Source organism: Seriola lalandi, unplaced genomic scaffold (assembly GCF_002814215.2).
Source record: "Seriola lalandi dorsalis isolate HSWRI2012SDOR001 ecotype SW California unplaced genomic scaffold, Sedor1 jcf7180002054218, whole genome shotgun sequence".
NCBI classification, from domain to species: Eukaryota; Metazoa; Chordata; class Actinopteri; order Carangiformes; family Carangidae; genus Seriola; species Seriola lalandi.
This window is the reverse complement of record NW_019524771.1, coordinates 161,917-184,850: the sequence shown is the minus strand read 5'-3', so window position 1 is coordinate 184,850 and position 22,934 is coordinate 161,917. Positions and strand designations below refer to the sequence as shown.

At 44.4% G+C, this 22,934-nt stretch overlaps 1 protein-coding gene across 1 annotated transcript in view; it reads right to left on the bottom strand.

Moving 5' to 3' along the window:
* The window catches only part of robo2 (roundabout, axon guidance receptor, homolog 2 (Drosophila)), a 162,237-nt gene that overhangs the window by 58,874 nt on the left and 80,429 nt on the right, over positions 1–22,934 (bottom strand). Inside the window, exons 3-5 of the mRNA XM_087173437.1 lie at positions 2,082–2,239; positions 1,862–1,982; positions 1,331–1,469 (exon numbers count right to left, since the gene is read on the bottom strand). Coding sequence (XP_087029563.1) covers positions 1,331–1,469; positions 1,862–1,982; positions 2,082–2,239 — 418 coding nt within the window. The remainder of the gene's footprint in view (positions 1–1,330; positions 1,470–1,861; positions 1,983–2,081; positions 2,240–22,934) is intronic.

The following is a 22,934-nucleotide window of genomic DNA, read 5'->3' as shown; positions in this document are numbered from 1 at the left end:
TCTTCCATATCCAAATAAGGCTGAACTTCAAAGGGATGATACTGTTAGCAAGGACGCGGGCACATGACACTCATCCTACTCCATTATAAATCTGTTAATTAGTGTACAAAATGAACTCATTTCCAGCGCCAACTCCCTATCAAAGACATGAGTGAAACACTTTTATGTGTTTGCTTTGGCACAGCGCTCATGCCCCACTGCCCAGTGAACCAAATCCTTATCAGACACAAACAACCCGCCCACGCTCGGCTCTGCAGCTAGCCTTGAGAGATGTCAGGTCCGCTGAGTGTATGCTTTATGACGTGATCCAAGCCGTGTGTGACCGGCCTGCTGGCTGGGGACAGAACGCTGGTCTCTTTGAAGTCCACTCCTGACAATGACATCGCTGTTGACTGCGACTCCGGTGACGCACGGTGAAGCAACAGGCTGACACACAGGACCCAACGAGAACAGTATCGCCATATCATTCGAGGCTTTTTTTTCTTACAGGACATCAGACAGCATTCAGCTCGCAATGGAGCTAGCCCGCGTCTGTAAATTACCGACCTTTGTTGCTTTCTCTTACATCAGTCTCTGTTTTTGCCAGTATGAGTGTGTGCGTGTGTCGTGTCAGTGAGGGTACACAGTCTGAGTGGGGGTTAAATGTGTGAGGGAGGGAGTGATTATCGCCTGGTTTCGGAGGTGCCTGTGCCAAGATTTCACCTGAACAGCTGCACCTGTAAACAGACACTTGAGGGTCACGTCAGTTGCTATACTCTGTCTCTTCGTATCTCCTGTCATTCTGTCTGTCTCCGCTGCCTTTTCCTGCTCCTCTTAATGTCTACTTTTCTCCCCGCCTGCCCACTTACCTGTCACTCACTTTTAATTGTCGAGCTCAATATCTGTTTGTCTTCATGTCGAGCCCTTCCTTGACATGAGACACTGTCTACCCCTGTTATGGCTGTGGCAGCTGTTTTCTGGGGCACCCAGAGCTGGAGTCATTTTATCCAGAATGTGTAATGTGCGCTGTGTACAGCCTATTAGGGCTATTTATTGCCCCGTGGCAGCCAAGCCAGGTGAGAGCTGGCAGTGTGAGTTATCATTAGTTTGAAACAGTCACTCAGACTGACATCAGCTCCTTTGCATTACGTGCAGCCTGTCACAGCAGTACTACACACGCAAACACACACATACACTCTAGTATGCACAGAGAAACACACACTCAAAACTGGCTGCTCATATACTGTAACCTAGAGGAAAGAGGGGAAATAATCTTACCATTGTCTTAAGAAATTCTCTCCCCTGAAATAGTAATACATTTTTAATAAAATATTTTTTCACAGGTGCTTACCTCCCACGGGGAACATCGATATCATCTTTCCTCCAGCGCACATTGGGTTGGGGGTCTCCTTGTACCTGGCAGCGAAACTCCACTGTCTCCTCTTCCAGGACGACCTGGTTGATGGGTCTCCGGAGGAAAGTTGGTCGCTCTGCAGGACAGAAAAAGATCATTTCATTATGTCAGTTTGTGACTCTTACTAAAGAATAATTCCTTCTCTAATAACTCAATAATAATAATATTCAATAACTTGTATTCTGTTCGTTAGCAGTCTGCGATAACTTTTTTTCATTATATTCCATTCTCACCCTTTATAACTTCTTGACAACTTCATGGCTAAATATCAGTTATGATGCACAGTGCATGTATACAACTCTGTAAAAACACTTGACCTGAAAGTATTCCCACTTTTGAGCTTGACGTACATTACAGACATATTCCCATTACACAGTAACTGAGAATATGCAGTAACATGTATGGAAGTCGCTCCGTTCCATCAATGAAGAGAAGCAATTTCAGGAGAACTGGAGAAATAAAGCGTACCAAACACTGTGACTTGTGCTGTCTCGCTGTCCCTTTCTCCGACCATGTTGGTGCCCACACAGATGTACATGCCAGCGTCGCTCTTTCTTGTGTTGGAGATCATAAGTTTCCCTCCTCGAATCTAAAGAAAAAAAACATTTTCCATTAAATATACAGTCGACGTTGACAAATGTTCTTTCTATTCAGTCCAGTTATTAAACCAGACGGTCATGATACTCACGGTGATCCTGTCATCCTTGTCATCAATTCGCACTTTGTCCTTCTTCCAGTAGATGGTGGGTTCAGGATGGCCTCTGGGAGGAACACACTCAAGGATCGCTGGCTCTCCTGCTGCCACCACCACATCTGTAGGGTTTTGTCTGAAGTCGTCTCGCAGCACTGAGGGGAAAAAAGGAGGAAATGGTTCAGGAAGATTGCATTTTCTTCTTTTTTTTTTTTTTAAAATGTAAATGCTTTTATGGTTAAGTTTACGATTTTTCTTTGTATGTATTACATTGCCTGTACAACACAGCGTGAATGCATGCAGCATTCATTGTGGCTATTTAAATGGGATGTGCAGCTTCATCTGACTAGGCAAGCACAAGTGAAAGCTAATTGGAGCTAATGGAGGTCCCTGTGGAGGTAGCAGAACAAACAGAGACAGAACGCCCTGAAGCCTTGTGTCATTCACATGTGAGAGCTCACAGGGGTGCAACACTGCTTCACTTTGCTGGCATGTACACACACTCAGACTTACACACAACCAGATATGCGCTAACACACAGAAAACCAGTGGGTGGTCTGATGAACAACTGCGGCCTTGTATCTAATCACCGTCAGGTAGGCCTTTCATCACAGAGATAGCCCCTCAGCCTGCATAGTGCTCAGTGACACACACACAACCGGCTCATTATCAAACAACCAAAAATGATGTCTCACACACACACACACACACACACACACACACACACACACACACACACACACACACACACACACACACACACACACACACGCGCACACACACAAGCACAGAAATGTAAGTGTACATACACAAACATACTAAACTAACTGACAAATGAAATACTCTCTTAATGGTGTATTCAGAGCAGGATGCAACATCCATACTAATGAGTGAACATACAAAATTCCTAATGCAATTAAAAAAAGGTTTAAAGGTACAAACTGGGGGTCACTCCGGTTTTCCCCGCTGTGTGTACTCAAACAGATCTTTCACCATTTGATCTACAATAAATCTAATCCATGGAGTAGCACTTTAGGAATTTCAGCTTCAGCAGCGTGTCCATCTGTGCAGAAACGAGGGACACGTGATTCCTCTGATGGATAAAAGGACTGAGCCTGTTGGATGATGTTTGAAGATGCTTGAGGAGGGCTAAATTAAGGGCAGCACCACAGGTCCTTATGTAAATTTCACGTGGCACAGGGGACAATGGAAGGGATGGCCGGGATTATAAGAGGGGATAACTCGTCCCTGCGCTCCAGGCTTCTCTCATCTCTTCATTCACTCTTCTTACCCTCTCTACAGAAAGCTGAGCAGCCATTGTCTTCTTATTTATTTATTTATTTAGACCAAGGGGAAGCAGGGCGGAGGAATGGAGGAAGCTTTCAACCCAATTATCCTGGGAATGCGCAGGGGTACAGAGTGGGACTTCGGTGTGACATGAATTCAAATGAAACCTTTACACAGGGGTGATAGGAGAGAATATACAAGAGGTAGAAGTAGAGGTTTTCTCTTTCTCATGCAGGGCTGCCCTTTAATCTAAAGAGCTAAGGTAATTAGCCAGCTCCAGAGTGGCAGACCCCCTGGCCAGAGTGGGCATAACAGCCACCACCACTGGGTTCTGTGTATTTGCATTACAAACAGAAGTCCCGCTGCTTAAAATCATAGTCTGGTTCGGACCATACACTGCCTGTTGTTTTCAAGATCACATTGGATTTAATTGCTCCTTTCCATTCATTGCTGATAGCACCCATGGGATTTTGTCAGAATCAATTTTCTCTGAAACAGAACAGTGACAAAAGAAATACTGGTTAGGTGCATCATTACCGTGCTCGTGCCATGCCGTCTAATCTAATCTAATACTACACAGTACGTCACAGTAAATGCATCCCTACACTGCAATCTAAATAAATACCCGAAAAGTAGAACACAAAACAAAACAAAGCAAAAAAAAAACAAAAAAAAAAACAGAGAAGCGGCACATGCTGCAGCATATAAAATACAACATACACACACTTGTTGAGGACAGGACAAACACTGGGTTACAAACGGCTACAAGCAAACAAACAGATGATACAACACTGGTCAAAGGATTATGCCCTGTGTTGGTTCAGGGCTTGCTAATACTAAGACTCTGAGCAGATACATTTACTAAGTAAATGAGGGGAGGGCCAAATCCAAATAGACTTTAGTACACTATCTAATCCTAACTACAAGGCCACTGGCCTCAAGGTCAACCTCCTACGGTTAAAGCACACACTCAACTCAAATATTCATCCCCTCAGTGTAAAGTTTGCCTTGCTCCATTACAGTATGAGTTTGTATCTCTTCTGTGGTCGCCTGCAGGCACCTCCATGGGCTACAATACACTATGTCAGCTATCATAAGGCAAGCGAGCGCTTTAATGTTAGAACCATAACATGACTGTTTTCTCTGTTAATCTGTGTGAGGTGCATTTGATACGAGTGTATCATTAAGTGGGTCTGTGTATTTGCTGAAACTGAACTCTCCACCTCTGAGGCCCTGTAGGCGTTCAGGCCCGAATCGGTCGACAGACGTGAGGTAATTGCCTTTCTATCCCCCTGAAACATTCAACTCATCTTCCACCGAAAACATCTCACCTCCCGCGGAGTTCCAGCAGGCCCCAAACTCTTCTGTCTTGCTCACTTGCTTATTAATATTTATATATTTTTACATTTACACCTCTCTGTTGGCAAGCGCTACATCTGTCAATCCGGCTGGAGGCTAAAAAGAAACCATATCTGAAAAATACTAATCTGCCTTTGCCTCTCGTATTTTATTTTATTTCATTTATTTATTTATTTCCCCCAAATATCAGAGGAGTGGGCTGATTTGAATGAAGGAGCAGCAGGCAGGGGGCAAAGCATGGCAAATTTGTAGCTACTTCAGCTGGCACTGTTTCAACACCTTGGAACTTAGAGGGGAGGGATTCAGGTTGCAACTCGCACTGTGAAACAGCCAAGGGGTTGAGATTGGAAGTATTTGCCAAAATAAAAACACAAAAGAGACACCCACACAGTTACTTTGTAAACCAGATTGTCCTACATTGACAGATGGGGGGGGGGCTGTGCCAGCAAACATTAGGGAGGTCTACATGTGTGTGTTTTAACCTGAAAAAGACAAAAAGAAAAAAAAGAAAAAAAAAAAAAACAGCCGGACGCAGATACATGACAACACAAATAGCCGGCATCATAGCAACAGAGGTGGCAGGGCAAGGACAGGATGAGAGGAGATATTTTGTACAGTGCGCCCTCTTCTCCCACCCGAGATATTACTCACTGGAGGATGACACTGCTTGTCGGTAAGATTAGTGGGGAGCCTTGACTGAAGCTTCCAGCCAGCATACTGAGATAAGTGCTGACAAACACATTCACCTACAGGAGCGTACCTAGCTTTGGTTCACAAAGGTTGCACTCGCTGCCACAACATCACAGACTGATGTTTAAAATCTAATTTTTTCCTCCGCTCTGACATTCACATCACTTTGATGGACATTGGGCACACGCACGAGAACCTACACACAAACCTGACAAACTGTGAGGCATTCGCCAAAGCTGCAGGGCTTGGTATCTTTTTGTAATACTGAAAATGTGGATGTTTGTGGTTGTTATTATTTCTCCCTCTCTATTTACTGCAGAGAAAGGCCCCTCCGTGCTTTCACAGATGCTCTCCTGAGTCAGAGGCTAAGAAACACAGAGAGAGATTACACCAGCTAGAAGCCCGGGGCCATACCCCGGCATGCCAGAACCACCACCTTCTACCCACACTCTGATTAGAAAATAAACCATACACACACACGCACACACGCGCGCGCGCGCACACACAACACACACATATAAACAGGGAGAGTTGTAGAGAGGTAGCTCCAAGCTATAATATCATTTCATTCGAGTGCTTTTTGCGCTTCATCCGGCAGAGTGCTATTACAATACCGCCATTTTCAATTCCACCCTTAGAGAAGAGAGGCAATATATATGTCACTTGACAAAACATACCAAACCTACTCTATGTGCTGTCATTGGCGTTTTGTATTACTGTTGATGCTGAGGGCAGAAGAAGGATAATGCCTCACTATATAATATTACACTGTGAAAGGAGACGTGCCCCATTTGTCTGGATGCAAGCTTTTTCCCCGGCTCTGACTCGCTCATTTGCCCTCCCACCGGCCAGAGCTAACCTTTGCCCCCCCATCTAGATGCAGAAATTACCCCCTCAGCAGGCAGGCAAGCAGCAGGTTCACACATATCCCCTATATTCCTCCACTGAGGGGTTGCAGGTCAGACCAGAGAAACAGCTGCAAAAATATGGCCGTCTGGCGGTGCCTAAGGCTGTACCCCCTCTGAGAACCGAGTAGAGACTCTCATCATTAGCACAACTCATCACCATCTCTCTCTGTCTGGCTCATTCTCTCCCACCACCATCAGGGGTCATTCGCTGTCTTTCTTTTTCTTCCATCTCCTAAATTTCATCTTTTTTTTTTTTTTTTTTCAATCCCATAGCATTGTCCCATGCGTTGCATCTTGCTCCCTCCACTTTCTTTCACGGGCTTGTCAGAGCTCTCTCTTTGCTGACTGCAGATGAGCTTGTGCAGATGAAGCCATATACATGCGCACCCGATCATTCTCCGTAGACCATGGCCGAGCCTGATATGATCTCCTCCACCACTCCCCCTATCTGCAAATCCATGGGCTCGGGGATTGTAAATAACACTGTCACTTTCACAGATAAGATGCAGGAAATATGGAAAAGAGTGAAGGTAAAGAGAATCATATGGCCGGCAGTGATATCATAGTGGGGAGAAATCACAGGTGGTGATATCATATGAAATGTGCATCTTTAATAGAGCCTTGGAGGGAATGAAAGAGACAGAGCATGTGCACTCTTGTGAGAATGCTGAGAGAAAAGAGGCAAGACATAACCCAACAGAACAGGGAATGATGAGAGGATGCCTGATCAAGGTCAAACAGAAGAGGTGGCGACGAGTACAAAGGTGCTGAATAGATGGGGCTGACTATAAATGAATGGAGTGCATTCCATCAAACTCATGCCGCATACTGTGCCTCTACCTCTCATTCAGTAGATAAGCCTAAACAAACATCCTTATTTAAACAGCAGCCCCCATTCAAAGCTCGTTTTTCAAACAGCACCCCTAATTTGGCCTAACAAGCCCCTGGGCGGCACAGTAATGACAGTGAGACCACAGTGGGCGATTCTGCTGCCCGATCCAGGAAAAATGTGTGGCGCCGCTCCTGAGAGACAATATAATTAACTCTTAATGAACCTGTTTCCTTTACACTCTTTAACAATGCCAAAACACACGCATACATACACGTACATACAGACCACTTCCTCGTTCAAGTGAATGGGAAAGTGGTCTCAGACTTTTGGACCCCACTGTATACACACACACACACACACACACACACACACACACACACACACACACACACACACACACACACACACACACACACGCACAATTCAATTTAGCCTAATCCATGCTTTATGGTAATGTATAGCTCATTAAAATGTTGGTTAAAAACTCATTAAAATTCACTTGAAGAAGTAATGGCTTCATTACAGTAATATGCTGAAAAGCAAAGAAAAAGACAAGTAAGGACAAGGAGAAGAAAGACAGCAGAGAGCGACAGCTTTCTAATCACTTAATTGTTTCTAAAATGGAATACATTTGCATAATAAATAGCGATGTGCTGTATCCTCCTTCTATCTTTTCCTATTCTCATAGCACTCTGTAATTAACAGGCACTACAATTAAAGATGCATTTTGCCCAAAAATGATTTTGGTGGCCATTCCAGCTTTCATTCTGTTTTCTTGTTTATGGTCATGAATGCGTTGGGGGGGCTTGGCAGATGCATACAGTGTGCTGAAACTGGAGCTGGCTGATACTGACAAACAATGTGCCCATGGGTCTTTGTGCCTGCTCAGATAAGGCATGATGTTGTGCTGATGCTTGTGCTCAGTCCAGAATGGACACTTGGCAGCCGGAAGGGGGAGTAAGACGTGAAGGAAGGAGAGGCAGACGGGAGGGACAGCACAGACACGAGGCAGCGCAGACAGAGGTAGTGAGGCATCATGATAGAGCAGGTGGGGCTGCTTCCTGCATCGGGTAAAGGAAGAGGGGCAGAGGAAGGAGAGTGAGAGGAAGGAGACAGGAGGAGGTAGTGCACTCAGGCAGACAGGCAAATGCCTCCTGTTAATGTCTTCTCTCTGAGAAATTAGTCTCCTATTGCATCGGTCCTATCTGAACGTGATAGATCATATTGTACAGAAGATGCTGGAGGATTATGATTAAGAGAGAGAGAGAGAGAGAGAGAGAGGGAGAGAGAGAGTAATAGTGCTAAGCGAGGGAATGGCTGAGTAGGCATGGTGAGAGCTGAATCATATGCTGTATTTTGGAACATTCAGAAGAGCAGACTCCCTACATCTTGCTATGACTGGATGTATTGATTTTCATCAAAAATAAAATTCTGTAACAGGTTGGTCATGGCCATGGTTTCCTATTTGCCCAGGATATAAATTTAACTCAGTCTCAAATGCCTGAGGAGACTCAGGCAGAGAAACATCACTTTGCATCAGCACTGTGTAACACGTCAGAAGCATGGGTCTTTCATTAACTCTGACTTTTTGGTTATGAGTTACCAAACAATTGGACGCTAATGCAGCCCTCAACCTTCTATTTATTATGTCTGGGAGAACCCACAGGTCTTAGAATGGAAAATGAAAGACATAGTCACTGAACTTTTCCCTGACGAGTAAACACATCTGCCATCTTGTTCTCTTCTTAATATCTCATTATTTCTCATCCTCACCATCTCTTTCTGTCAACTTATGGTTAATATGTATAACCCCCAACAGTTTTCTCATGTAGCTATGCAGGTGTAACAGATGTCACAAATCCAGCTGTGACAGTGTCGCACCAGAGGAGTAACTTGAAAATGGGAACAATGCTAAAAGATAGAAGAAAAGAAAAAAGTCTGAAATACAGTCTGTAGGCGTGTGTGCATGTGTTTGTGTGTGTGTGTGTGTGTGTGTGTGTGTGTGTGTGTGTGTCTTCAGTATATTTGTGTGGGCTCTGGCCTAATGACATTGAGGTAGTGACCTTCCACAGGGAAAGATAATCCCCTGAATGCTGCTGAACTGTGTCCAGGCTGAGAGAACGGGGCTTGATTCTCTCAGAGGCTACACACGCACACGCACATACGCACATACGCACACACAGATGCTGAGTCGTTTATCCAGTGTGGCACACTTAGACAGGCATCTCTGGTGAAAATGAAACCCATGCAGCCTTGTTCTGCAGTCCACTGTTGGAATCTTCATATAATCTTTAATAGCTCCCACCTCTCTCTTTTCTTTTTTTTTTTCTTCTCTTTTTAAACACCAGCCTATTTGCTTCCGTGTCTATTTTATTGTTTTGGTCTATAATTGGATTGGCAGTAACCGCGGGCAGAGCGCCGTTAGGAGCTTGTAAAAGGTGTCACTCTGCAATGGCGGCCCCGTTTTAATTAAGCTCTCGGCTGGAGTTGAGCAGCTTTTATCTAGCTTAGTCTGATGAGCCCCGAGTGCAAGTGTGCTCCACACCGTGCTGCAGGACAAGCAGGAGGAGGAAAGGAGGTGTTCACAACAGCTGTACATAGCCCAGTTTACTGTATTCAGCTTTCCTCCCAAGACACCAATCTACATGCCTGGACCACAAAGATACTGGGAGACATCGTAAAAAATTCAGTGCGTCCGTGCGTGTCTGTGTGTTTGCGTGTGTGTGTGTGTCTCCTTGTGCTCATTGTGACAGAGCCCCACCCATCAGTGGTGTGCAGTCATGTGTTGAGCCAGACGCCACAACATGGCAGCAGCAAATGGGCACACACACACATACACACACGCATCTAAACAAACGCAAGAGCAGAGCAATCTCACACACTGCTGCTGTAAATTCGGAACTAATCCTGCTTTACTGTCCGGCTGCCTGTGTGTGTTTGTGTGCGTATGCGAATCTGCATGTGAGGCTGATGCTGTAGGCAGTGTTGTACGTGGCATAATGATTAGAGAGGTGTTCATCACAGCCCTTCCTCGCCTGTCCCCCCCCCACCTCCCCAATCCTCCTAATGGCCTCCTCAGATCATCTTTCCTTCAATCAATACCGCCTGAAAGGAAGAATCCCACACCTAAGGACACTTTGTTCCCCACTGTAGATCACAGGTGACACATTTTCCATACCAGGAATCATCCGGTGGCTCTGGACCAGAACCTTATAGAGGACTTTGAACCAGTTCTGATATCCATCAAATATAAAGGTCTGGCCATTTTCTACGTGGGTGGCTTGGGCAGGGGGGGATACAGTTAGATTTGTGCGCAGAGGATGGCTGAGGTCTGTCAGTGTGAACAGAAAGAAAGAAAACTGATAAGGCAGGTTTTAAATCACATGGAGCCTAGATGCAGAGACATTTAAAGAGATTTATTGATCACTTTATAGATCTTAACTCTTGAGGAAGAGCAAAAATTAAACTGGATGCGGAGATGACCTTTACAACAGCCCCACCCATGGAGAGAGAGATTTTTTTTTTCTATCCATCTCCATGTCCCAGGGCGTATATATGTGAGCTGTTTATGACTGAAGAGGAGGAAGCAATTCACAGTTTAGTCGGAAATGCGCATCTGAAAAATTCCTCTCAGTACAACCAGCACTACTATCATCCTGGAGATGTGTTATATACTTTATGTGTGTCTGCGGAAGCATGATTGAATGCGGCACATAATATCTAAATACTTGGAATAAATTGTTGCAGTGATGCTGCCTGCTCAGCAAATCACTGCTACATTAGGCTCACCTAAGTACCACACACTCATACACATACAAATTACAATTTCAAGTGTCTGTGCTGCAGAGTCTGTCAGTTTGTATGGAAAGCAGTTGCCCCGCACACGGCAGAGCAATGCACCAACAGCACTAATGGCGAACTGATCACTCCATACTGTACTGAAATAGCAGTTACACGCATATGCAGTCCATTACATTCCTCCGATAAAAAAAAAAACAAAAAACAAAACTGCAATGCACACACAGAAGATTTACCGTATAGCTGATTCACGTGTTTGTGTATTTACATGTGATGCAACAGAAGTCAGGGTGTGTGCTGACGTGCTTTGACATTAACTAGCTTAGCAGAGCATTTATATGATTTACGGAAGCTATGGCCTCTCTGGCGTCATTCTGTGGAAGAGGTCTGCATCTTCAGAGAATCTGCATGACAGTCCGGTTGCTTATTTTACAATCCAATTCATGTTAATTATATTACAGAGGAGTAATTGTGTTAGTTCCATCTGTAATCAGCTTACTGCCTCAGTGCAGCTGGATATACCTGTACACCAGGCTTATGTAACCTGTGTGCTAATGGGGGGGGATTTCATTCATTTCAGGGCATGGAGTAAAACCCAGAATACTCACCCAGGTAATCTGGCCTGCTGGAACCACCAGTCTGTATGTAATAACCCGTGTGTGTGTGTGTGTGCGCACGCGGATGTGTGTGCATGTGTGTGCGCGTGTGTGTGTGTGTGTGTGCAATGCAGAGTCAATCCATGCTCATATTATCATGCAAATGGCAAACAATCTGAAACACACCACTGGCTGCCATGCTCAGGATCAGTGCAGAGCGCTGTGTCTAAACCATTCCTGTTTTGCCCCTCAGCCCTCCCCCCCTTTTATTTATTTATTTATTTATTTATTTTTTATAAACCTCTCCATTTCTGTCCTCTTGGTTTATCCCAACCCTTTTAAATTTTCTCAGGCACCACATCAAAAAGGCAGATTAAACAGTACTGTTTCATACTATGTCAGTACTACAAACTTGTCCAATAGATATCTGTAGGCTGGAGATGTGAGGTTAATCATTTAGGCAAAAGAACAAAGTTAATGAGGCAACTTCTAATCCGATGCTATTTGGAGTTCTGTCAACAGTATTGACTGCACTGCAGATGGGATAAGATATCGTTGGAGGGCACCGATGACCTACATAGCAAGGACAAGACAGTGGCTCAACAGCAGCACAGCACAGTGATCCCATGGCTCTCCGGGGCACAGATTCTGCAGCAAAGACACTGTATGCGTGTTTGTGCGTAAGCTCTGTGTGTGTGTGTGTACGTGTGTGCACGTGTGTGCATGGTGAAGCATTTTCACTTCCACCCACACAGTGTCCTTTATCTTTACAGTCCACAGCTTTCATATCACACAGTAGGAGAATCCAGTTTGCGACCAGCTATATACTACTATTACCACTAGCTGCTGTGCAACACACAATCAATACTGATTTCATCTGGCAATTAGCTAATAATTCAATGAGCTAGAACTACTGAGCCAGAACTGCTAAAGATAGAAGGTGGGAAGGGGGTGGAGTGGGAATGTTGACGACGCTCATGAGCGTTTGATACTAAAGCTGTGTGCATGTGTCTTGTAAGAGTGAGGAGATAAAATCAGGTGTTATTCTGTAGTGTGTTTCACCCACAGAGAACACGGAGGACATTAAGGGAGACTGGCTGATAATAAGCAACAAGCAACAAGGCTTTACTACTCTCCCATGATTGAGATTTAAATTCAACCACTTCATGTCTAAAGTCTAGACAGTCATTGGAAATCTATAATTGAAGTAATATTGGTAACGCTTTAAAGGTTATTACAAGTTCATAGTTTTTCAGAATTAAGAAGTAATTCCTAATCACTTCTAATAAGAAGACAGATGGATAGACAGCGTTCAATTTGTACACATCCAATTAATTCATTCCAATTGATTGCAAGATAAGTTGTCGTTTAGTCGATGGACAGCTGAAAATTAAAAAATACAAAACTTATCCACAGGCAATTATATGCAATTCAACACATATTGACAACTGAGTTTCCAATAATAATATTGACTTGAGTTTAAATGGAGATTTCAAGGTTTTCCGTATAATTACTTCCACATTACATAGTTCTTCCTCAGAAATCATTAAGAAATTACAGGCACATAAGATTCATTTTTCGCAAAATATCTTATTTTGTGCATCTCAAAATACATAGCACATTATTCATAACAGGGACTATAACAAAACTGATTGAAAACGATTAAATCTAATGCTTGGATCAAAACTGTCTATTTTTTGCCATTTAAGATTGAAGGCACTTTTTTTTTTTTTTCTTTGATTAATTCCAGGTCCTTGAAAGGTCACTGTGATTCAGTGACATTTGAAATCGTCATGTCTAACCCCAGAAAGCGGGGCGTTGGGGAGCCATTAGGGGGGACTTCTTTAGTTGGGGTGGACATTTAGTGTGGCTGCAGACACCACTTGAGCTGTTTCTTGTCTCTGCTGGAATCCCTGATTGCACACACACACACACTGCACTCTCAGATCAGTGGGGGTGGTTGACACACATATCTATGATACAGGCGCACACGTGTAAACACTAACTCACGCACACACCGATGCTGTAAACCCCCCGTATGTCTGAACACAGAAACAACAAGACGCGCTGTCCCCTGGGTAATGAAGGAGCACTGTGAGACCGCGGTTGCTGTAAAACCCAATTAGTGTGTGTGGTTTTATCAGTTCTCTCAGTTAGGGCTACACATACAGATAACAGCTTCCATAAGATGGTGATTTGCCTGTCTGGTGGTCTGCCCCCTGCTGGACTCACACAGCCAAGCAGGTACATGTGGAGCATGGGAGGATAGATTACTGTGATCAGGTATTCTGTGTTAATGTGTCAGTCTTCATCAAGATAAATGAGTGTAAAATCACTGTGTGTTTGGCAAAGGCTAATTCATATGGCAATACATAAAAACAGAGGCAAAGCTTTCCCCCAATAATCGACGACCCACTACACAACAAGAACCATATGTTGTATGTGTGGAACTCTCAACAAACATAATCCCGCAGTGAGATCTCAGGTGATGTAAGAAAATCACCTCTGTCTGTATCACACGTAATTAAATAAAGATCACGGCCGCTTCCCCGTCTCCGCTCAGCACGTCTCAGAGCTGGATTTCTTGCCTTCAAATGACTGTAGCTGAAGAATGAAGCGGTGGCTGACAGCGTCACAACACCAGCCTTATCTTTGTCTTCAAACACCTCCATCTCCCACAGCCACATAAAAGAGCAGAACAGAGAGGTGGCAATCGCAGCCGCCGTGCTGTGCAACCCTCTGCTCCACCGCAGCCGTCAAATGAGCTACTTCTGTATTCATGTGCCGCATCACTCAGGGCTCTTTGATGGCACAGATCACTGTCAAGATGCCGAGGCTCTCACCGAACACACTGTATGGCTGGGAAGTGTAAAAACGTAGGATTCTGTATTCGGTGGGAATGCACAAAAAGAAAAGCTTGTGTGCACGTGTGCCCTGTATGAACGTGTCTGTGAGGAAGACTGTGTGACACTGATTTAGACAATTTGATTAGCATTGATCAGCTAATCATTTTCAATTTGCATTAGCATTATTGAATATTAAATGTCATTTAAATGACTTTTCTTCCAATATTATTGACTAGACCGACGCCGACGCCCCTGCTCAATAAGAGTCAAGAACTAAGTAGCAATCCAGTCAAGAGACAGAGAATGAGACAGAGAGAGAGAGAGAGAGAGAGAGAGTGGGAGAAACAGAGTGAAGTGTTTTTTCACCATCTTTCATTATTCAGCCTCAAGCCATGAATAACTGAATAATAGAGTGCATGATAGCGGCAATGGAGGTAGTTCATATGTGGGGGGGAAACATAACAAGCCACAAGAAAGCATCCTCTAAAAGAGGTCTTTAAATGAAGAGATAGGAGCTGCACTCATGCGTGACTGTATCCTCTGCGTCCATTTCAGCACAGACCCCCCCCCCTCTAAAAAAAAAAAAAAAAAAAAAAAAGATGCTTAAAATGTCTACTACCTCTAAACTGTGTCTTAGATTAACGAACCAAGATAGTTCGGTCACTGGGAGAACCGATGCTATTATAGCTACTACGAATGGCCAGTGTCCAGTCTAGCCTTCGAGAAGTCACCCACACACACTGCCCCTGCTCCCTGGACTCCTACTGAATTAAATATGAGGGCAGGAGGGGAGGGGCGGAGAAACGGGAGGGGGGGGGAGATAAGACCGGATGGGGCAGAGAGCCTCTGTATAGCAGAAAGGTGACATGTGAGCGCTCTGCTGAGGGAAGGGACCTCTGACCTCACCGTGCCACAGTGACAACTAGCACTTAGCATTCTCCCCAGGAGTCTGATCTCACCAGGTAATCGTTGCGTGGTTTACATCAACATGACCCCCTCGGCATTGTGCTACTGACAAACATGCTGAAACAAATAACACGTGTGTATTTGCTTTGTCACATCATAGTACAAACACCCTTTCCCGGTTAAAAACCTGTCATTAACACAGATAATTCATGGCCACTCTTCCCCAGAGTACTCAGATGATTGAAGTCGATCAACTAATTTGAGAAAAAAAAAAAAAAATAGCAGTTTAAAATTGCCTTTTCGAAATCATCCACTGATTACCATAATCACTTCATGGCTGACAATACTTTGTAAATGTGTGTGCTATTAATGCCAGCAATTACGGAGGCTAAATGCAAATAGGCTGCCGGTGTGGACGCACCCATCGATCTGAGCAGATAAAGCACAAACAGATTCAATCTTTCAGTTTGCCATTGTAGAGTGAACCCTCCTGCTCACTTCATCATTATCCTCTATGAGTTTTGTCCAAGCAATTGAGGAGGAAAACTCTGCTCGCATTTCTACTCTACACACTGAAAATGGGTCCTAGACCAATTTATAGAGGTAATTTTACTGTGAAAATGGATTCATTCTGAGTTCACAGTGAATGCCTTCTTGAAATGTGATGGCTGCTCTACTCTACACCACTCCAGCATTTGCCTCTAGACTGTGCCTCAGGCTGTAGATCACTCTCCCGTGAACCCTCACTTCACTGTCAGGCCAGCAAATTTCACCTTCATTAATAGCAGCCACTCATGTCTGACTTAAATTAACGTACAGGCTATCAATTAGCTCGGCCAAGGCCAGGCGTAGTGTACTCAAGGGGAAAGGAGGAAGGCATCCTGGATAGATGCTGGACAGCGAAGACAGATGATACTCTGTCTCTACCATTCTCTCATTACACCTTTTTTTTTCTCCTCCTTTCCCCTTTTCTGCTTTATTTCTCCCTCATTATCTTCACCTGTCCTACTACAGTGGTTTCTTCTTTGCTCCAGTATTTCATCTTCGTTTGGACAAAATGCATTCCTCTTTTTCAATCAGACTAGCTTTCTTTTAATCGCTCAGAAGAGATCCAAACAGCAGGCAGCTGCTTGCCACGAACAGAAACAATTTGCAGGACAAAATGTCCAAACACTGCATGGCTCTTCTCATTCATATCAGTGTTTGTTTTCCCACACCGTTCTGGAACAGGTCAAGAGTAAGAGGTTCATTTGTATGGGTGTCATTGCCAAATCACACATTCATACACAAACAACCTTCTCACCTCATGATACCGTACTAAATCATTTTCTGCATAAACCTAATATGTTTTTCTCTAGATTATTCAAGCAGCCATCCATCTTTCCATCTACCCCTTTTTCCTTGATGAGTTAATTTCTCTCCCATTGGCTGTTGTCTGCATGACCCTGACGACCCAGGAGAATCTCCTAACAGGCTCCTCTTGCCCATCAGGATTGATCGGCCAACAGCACCCTGTCGTATGCGATCAATACATCATTCCTTCAGTAACGAGGCCCTGCTCGCTTGCCGCCTCTTCCTTCCCTGCATCGCTTTACTTCCATTTTATTATTATTTCTCACAGCGGATCGATGCAGGCAAACAGGCCCACTGTAAACCACACCACAATTAGAGCAGCGTCTAATCTTCTTGTTCACTCCATCTCCTTCACAACAGCCAGCGAATAAAACACAAATGATAATGAAATCTAATGGGATTCTGTGGAATTAAATCAGTTAAACAATGAAGAGAGCCCAGCCACAGTTCTGAACCAATAAAGATACTGACAGATGTATATACCAGTCAATATCTTATATGCACATAGGCTTAACAAGCCAGAATCTTCTCTTCATGGAGATGGATCATTTGGACTGGCAGCTTTCATCAGGTAGTAGTGAAAGACACGCCACGCACAAAAAATACAAAATATAATAAAATAATACAAAAATAATACTCTATTGTTGCTAAACACAGAAGCCTGTGCACACACACATTCACATATATGTCTCCACATTAGAGTAAGTGATGATACACTCTAGTGAACACAGTTGAAATTTTAGATCTATTTTCATCCCATTAAGTCCCTGCAGAATAAAATTACAGTTCCAATATTGAGCGCACATGCTTTGTGGTAAGATAATTTAATAACGAACTCTAGCCTTAATTAGGCTAATTTTGTTAGGGGAAGCTCTAATGACATACTTAATGCACAGATGTCAGCATTTTCCCAAGAACTATAATGACATCATATTTCTTTGTTTTTCTCCACCACACGTAGGAGTTTCCAAAAGCAAGGGTAAAACTGCCAGTGACTATGAGAGAACTGATTTCTGCAATGTCACTGCATTAGCAGCTGGTTTACAGAGACAAAAATAGATATAGGGCTAATTTAATCATTGAATTATAGATTTAACACGCTTGTGTAGTTTGGCCTGGGTTTGAGGGTAGGCCTGTCTAAGAGCGGCACTGGTGATGCGAGGAAAGCTGTCTGCTCGGTGCAGGCGGCGTGCAGGGCAGCAGTGTGGAACTGCTGGAGTAATTAGCGAATCGGGCCCCCAGCTCCCTGTGAAGTCCGGCCTTTGAAGGAGGGAGCTCAGACCGATCAGCGGCCCCTCTGATGTATGTTTGTGAATCTTTCAACGGTGTGAGAGATGCTAACGAGGCCTCATCTATTACCATTTGAGATGTAATTAGCGTCGTCGGAGGAATGGAGTAGGGCCAAGTCAGAGTGGCTTAATCTGGGCTCTGTGTGCCTCGGTGTCCCACAGGGCAGCAACAGCAGGAGGATGAAGTGAGCGAGTGGAAGGAGACTCCCTGGAGAGGAGACAGGGCCTCAGTAGCCCTGACACATAGGCTAACCAGACACACAGCCACCACACTGGAGCACAAGGGCGCAACAAGGCTGGCAGCACTAGGCTCTTTGTTGGAGAAGAAAGGGGGCCTCAAAACAACCATATGCACATGTTTCGCATCCCCAATCAATCTGATAAAGTGCCTGTGCTTACTGGTCAAAGTTTCAGATTTTTAAAAGACAAACCAAAGATATCATACCAGAAATTATTTTTACAATAAAAGATTGACCTTTTTTTCTTGGGGAGGGGTGGTGGGTCTTTAAGTCATATCTAGAGTTAGTATTGCCTGTAATGTGTGATGGTGTTGCTTTCACAGCAACGAAGGATTCAGATAACCTCCACACTCCAGAGGGTCAGTGAGATGACAGTCTTTCTCTCCCTTTTTTATCTGTCACAACATACCCTGCACTCCCAAATTAAATATAGTCTCCACTGTTCATGACCTTCCATGTGTGTGCGTGTGCTGTGCCAAAATGGGAGGGTCTGAATTGACAGATTAGCGGGGATTCTAAGTGGCGGCCAATCTTTGCCTCCCAGGTCACAGCGCGGTCAGGTCAGGTGTGACTCTTGCTCTGTTAACTGTTTTAGTTGACCTTTTAACCCCTTAGGGTTCAGTTGCCTGAGCCCCTGGGCATCTGGAGGGGCCATCAGGGTCATGATTGTTTTCGCTGAACATCAAAAGTGATTTAGTGGAAACTAATGAGCCATTAGTCGTCATCAGGACTCGCTCTACAAACATACCACCAACACATCACAAGCTGGAGGTATTAAATGCTACATGCTGGAGACACCTGCTACACACACCTCTTTGTTTTCAGTCGGTCTGTCTAAACACATAACTCTGACATGACTAAAACCCACTGACAGCTGGTGAAAACCTAAGAGACCAAAACATGGACGTGGTGTAGCGCAGTCACCTCTCCGGAGAGCGGTGGTGTGACTGCGGCGGAGAGTGGCGATTTTACTCAGTAGACAGTAATCTGTGTCAGGCCAAGACACTTTTTCGTCCCTCCGCCTAGCGCTCCCTCTGCCGAGTACCTAGTTGTTGAACTAGGGCGTCAGGCAGGGCTGCTTGCATCAGTATGCAGCATGGAGATGGTGAATCAATGGAGCCTGGAGGACTTTCCACCCTCTCTCTCTGTCGCAGCCCCACTATTAATGAGCAGGAACCCGGGCCTGTCCGCTCCCCTCGTGGCCACGCGCTAAATTACCAGCCGTGAATCAACACAGCATTTATGGGCAACCGCAAATTAAAGTGGCTAAATCTGCAAGGACAACCAGACCTTGTATAAACGAGAGGATCACAGGGTAGGCCGAGAATGGGACCTGAGGAATCCAATAACTGGATAAATTAACAGAGAAAAAAGATTGAGTATATAAGGAAAAGTGGCTTCCTCCAGTTCTCAATGGACATATTTGGTTTGGTGTGACTGTTAGGATCAATGGTAGGCTCGTATACATGCCAGGCCAAGTACCTGGCTATGCATTTATTCTCAGAACATAAAAAAAAAAACAAAACAAAAAAAAAACAAGCCAGAAATAAAAAGAGAAAAAGAAGAGATAGAGTAATATTATAAATGAGAGGCATGGTAAAATAATAAATAGGTAAACAAACAGTAAACCTGAAGGGGAAAGGCTTTTAAACATTTAAGCGCAGCGGCGGGAGATGCCGCAGGATGACCTGTAATGGGAGAGAGGGGGAAGCGGAGGAGTGGTAAAAGCCTGATAAAATAAGAGACTATAACCTCACTCCACTTAGCCGTCAGACAAAGAGATGCTTTAGGGAGTGCATGAGCAATATCACCATAAAAGTCACAATATGCTGTGTGTCTGCAGCTGTGTCTAAGCCGCTTGTCTGCACACTGAAATGAAATGTTTGTGTAAAAAAATAAATAAATAAATAAAAACTTTCACAAAGAACGTTTACAGAATTAGTTGTTTAGCGCCTGGGTTTGATAGAGGAAAATAAATAAAAAAGTGAGTTGTACATTAGATGTCTAGAACATAAAGACTGATGGGGAATGCCAACATGACAGAAACAGTTCAGTATGAAGATTATCTCTACAGCAATTACCAAACCTTATAATCACGAGCTTGTGAAAAGAGAGGGCGGTTTTAAGATTAACCTTGAAATGCATGTGCCCACACACGCACATGTACGAATAACCCCCGTAATCACATCTCTGAAACCAGGATGTAGCAATAAAAAAGTCTTAAAAGCAAATGTTTATCCGAAGCTATCTCTAAAATTATTGCAAAACCAAACGCAGAGAGTCTCTTTTTGGGTATTTGTTCACTTATTTAATGTACAATTCTTAAGGATTGGATGGAGTCCGCCCCTGGCTCAAGAATACAACTACAACCTCACTCCAAAAATCAATGTATGTGAGTAACAAAAGGTATTGTCCCAACTGTGTCGGGCAATCAAATGGATTGGCTTACTGGAATTCGAGCAGCTAGTTTCTGAGTTGGTGCCAAAAAAGGCGTTTAGATAAAATAGAGAGCCACTGCTTGCCTGATTTAATGGGTGTATGACTTTGAGTATGTGGTCCTATGTTGTTTCTTTGCCATACCTTTTTGATGGAGAGTATGGCTGTTTTGTAGGTCATTGTGCTTTTGACAGTGTGTCAGTGTGTGTCAAACATTAAACGCTTCAAAATGGGCCTCCACTAAAAGTGCCTTGGGACCAGACCGCTCACCCTCCCTCCATCTCAGTAGTGACAGTCCACCACTGAGAGAGAGACAGTCTAATTTCACTGCTGGCTGACGTCCATTCAACTTGAGTGATGAGGGGAGCGGGCCCCTCATGCACACGTATGCACACACACGTATGCTCGTGTGTCCAGAAGTACACACCACGGCACACGCACACACAGAAAATGATACTAAAACAGTAAACTCAGAGCAACGTTGGCCGTGTTGACAGGCCCATTAACTGGCCTTGGCCTGCCATTTCAGTCTTGTTTCACACCCTCCAATTCCAGGGAAATATACTGGCCCGCGATGCCCTACTGTATGCTCCAGTGCACCCCGGCCGCTCCGAAGCCATCGTTATCCAGCGCGCTGTCCTCTGCTTGCACCCGATTCCCCCTCTCCTCATTACCATGCTGAGAACAAAACTGCTTCAGCGTAATAGGTTGCCATTCTACCTGCCATCAGGTGCTTCTAAAGGTAAGGGTGGATGAGAATATGCATGGACCTCTCAGGGAAAGTTAGAGGCAATGAGTGAGACATGACCAGAGATAGGGGGGGGCCCCTCTGGGGCTACAAAGGCCTCCACTGTGATAGATCCTGATGAAGACAAATGGACAGGACCGTCATGGCCTCCCTGTGGCGGGGCATCATCTACAGAAAAAGGGGGGTGTGTGAGAGGTGGTTGGATGACGGACATACAGCCTAATTGGTGACCTGCGGGGTGAGAGGTGGGGTGGGGAGGCCTCTACACTGACTGAGTGGCATGGGTGTCAATCTATCCTGAGCAGGGGTCAGAGATCAAGTGATCTGCAGGAGAAGTGGTGAAGGGACAGGAGTGCATCTCTGAGACATAACCTGTTTGTCTCTCTCAGAAAGAGTGCAAGATAATGTCACATCAGAATGAAACACTGCAGTGCCCTTTTGATGATGGAGAGCACAAAGAATCATAGTATAGAAGTTATAGTCCTTAACAGTTCATTAAGTGTTTGGAGCTTGTGTTGTTAGAGGGGAAAACAAAGAGGATAAAATAACAATGATACAAGAGAGTCTGGTCAGTTCAGCACTGAATATTGAACACGGTGCCCAGAGTAAAACAGAAAAAAGATTTTGTTTAACAGAACTGCGAGTCAAGGTTTGAGCATTACCCACTGTGCTCAGTTTTTTTGCACCATTGGAGGGAAATCGATCACCTGCCTGAATTAATACTTAATCATAGCACCCCACATGCTCTTAGCCGAGGCCTGCGTCCACTGCTGAGCAAACATGGCACAGAGGAAGAGGTTAGGGTATGGGGAAAAAGGCTGGAGCAAAGTGCATTACAGAGTGGACTATGTGTCTCCTAACTATCAAAATGAACAAAGACATGCAGCGGCATGCCAGGACAAATACATACTCAGATCCCCATCACCACAACAAGCTGTCAACACCGCACATATACACAGTACATACAACCACCAAGACTGGGCTGAACTGAACTTGCTACATTTTGCGAGAGAAGTCTGGCCAGACTTCCTTACATTTCATCTCCTTGTCAGTGAAAGCTTATTTCCATCCAAGAGAATCATGTAGCGAGCCTGTGTATATTATTATTTGGCTGAGAATAACGTGCAGCCCATCCTTAACGGACAGCACAAAGACTGACAATAATCCCGTGGAGAGGAATGTCAACATGTTTCCCCATACTACAATGCCGAAGTGACACTACAAAAGTGGATGAGAATGTGAATGGCTCCAGTGTCCAGGCTGCCACTGGAGAGCTTCCGCCCGAGTCTATTCAGACAGAAAACTGCAGTGCCACTGTGTATGAGGGGCTTTCACCAGTGACTGACATGGCTAATCACACTGGCCTCTGATTGGAGAAGAATGAGATAGCCATTAAGGGAATCCATGTGAGAAATGGTTATAAGCACTGTTATTTGCTACCAAGGCAACAGATAGAAAAAAATATATTGTTGTTACCCACTATAGATACAAATAATGGTTGGCCAAGGACAAGGTTTGTGTCAATGAATCAGAAAACACATGATAAAGCCAATGAATACTTTC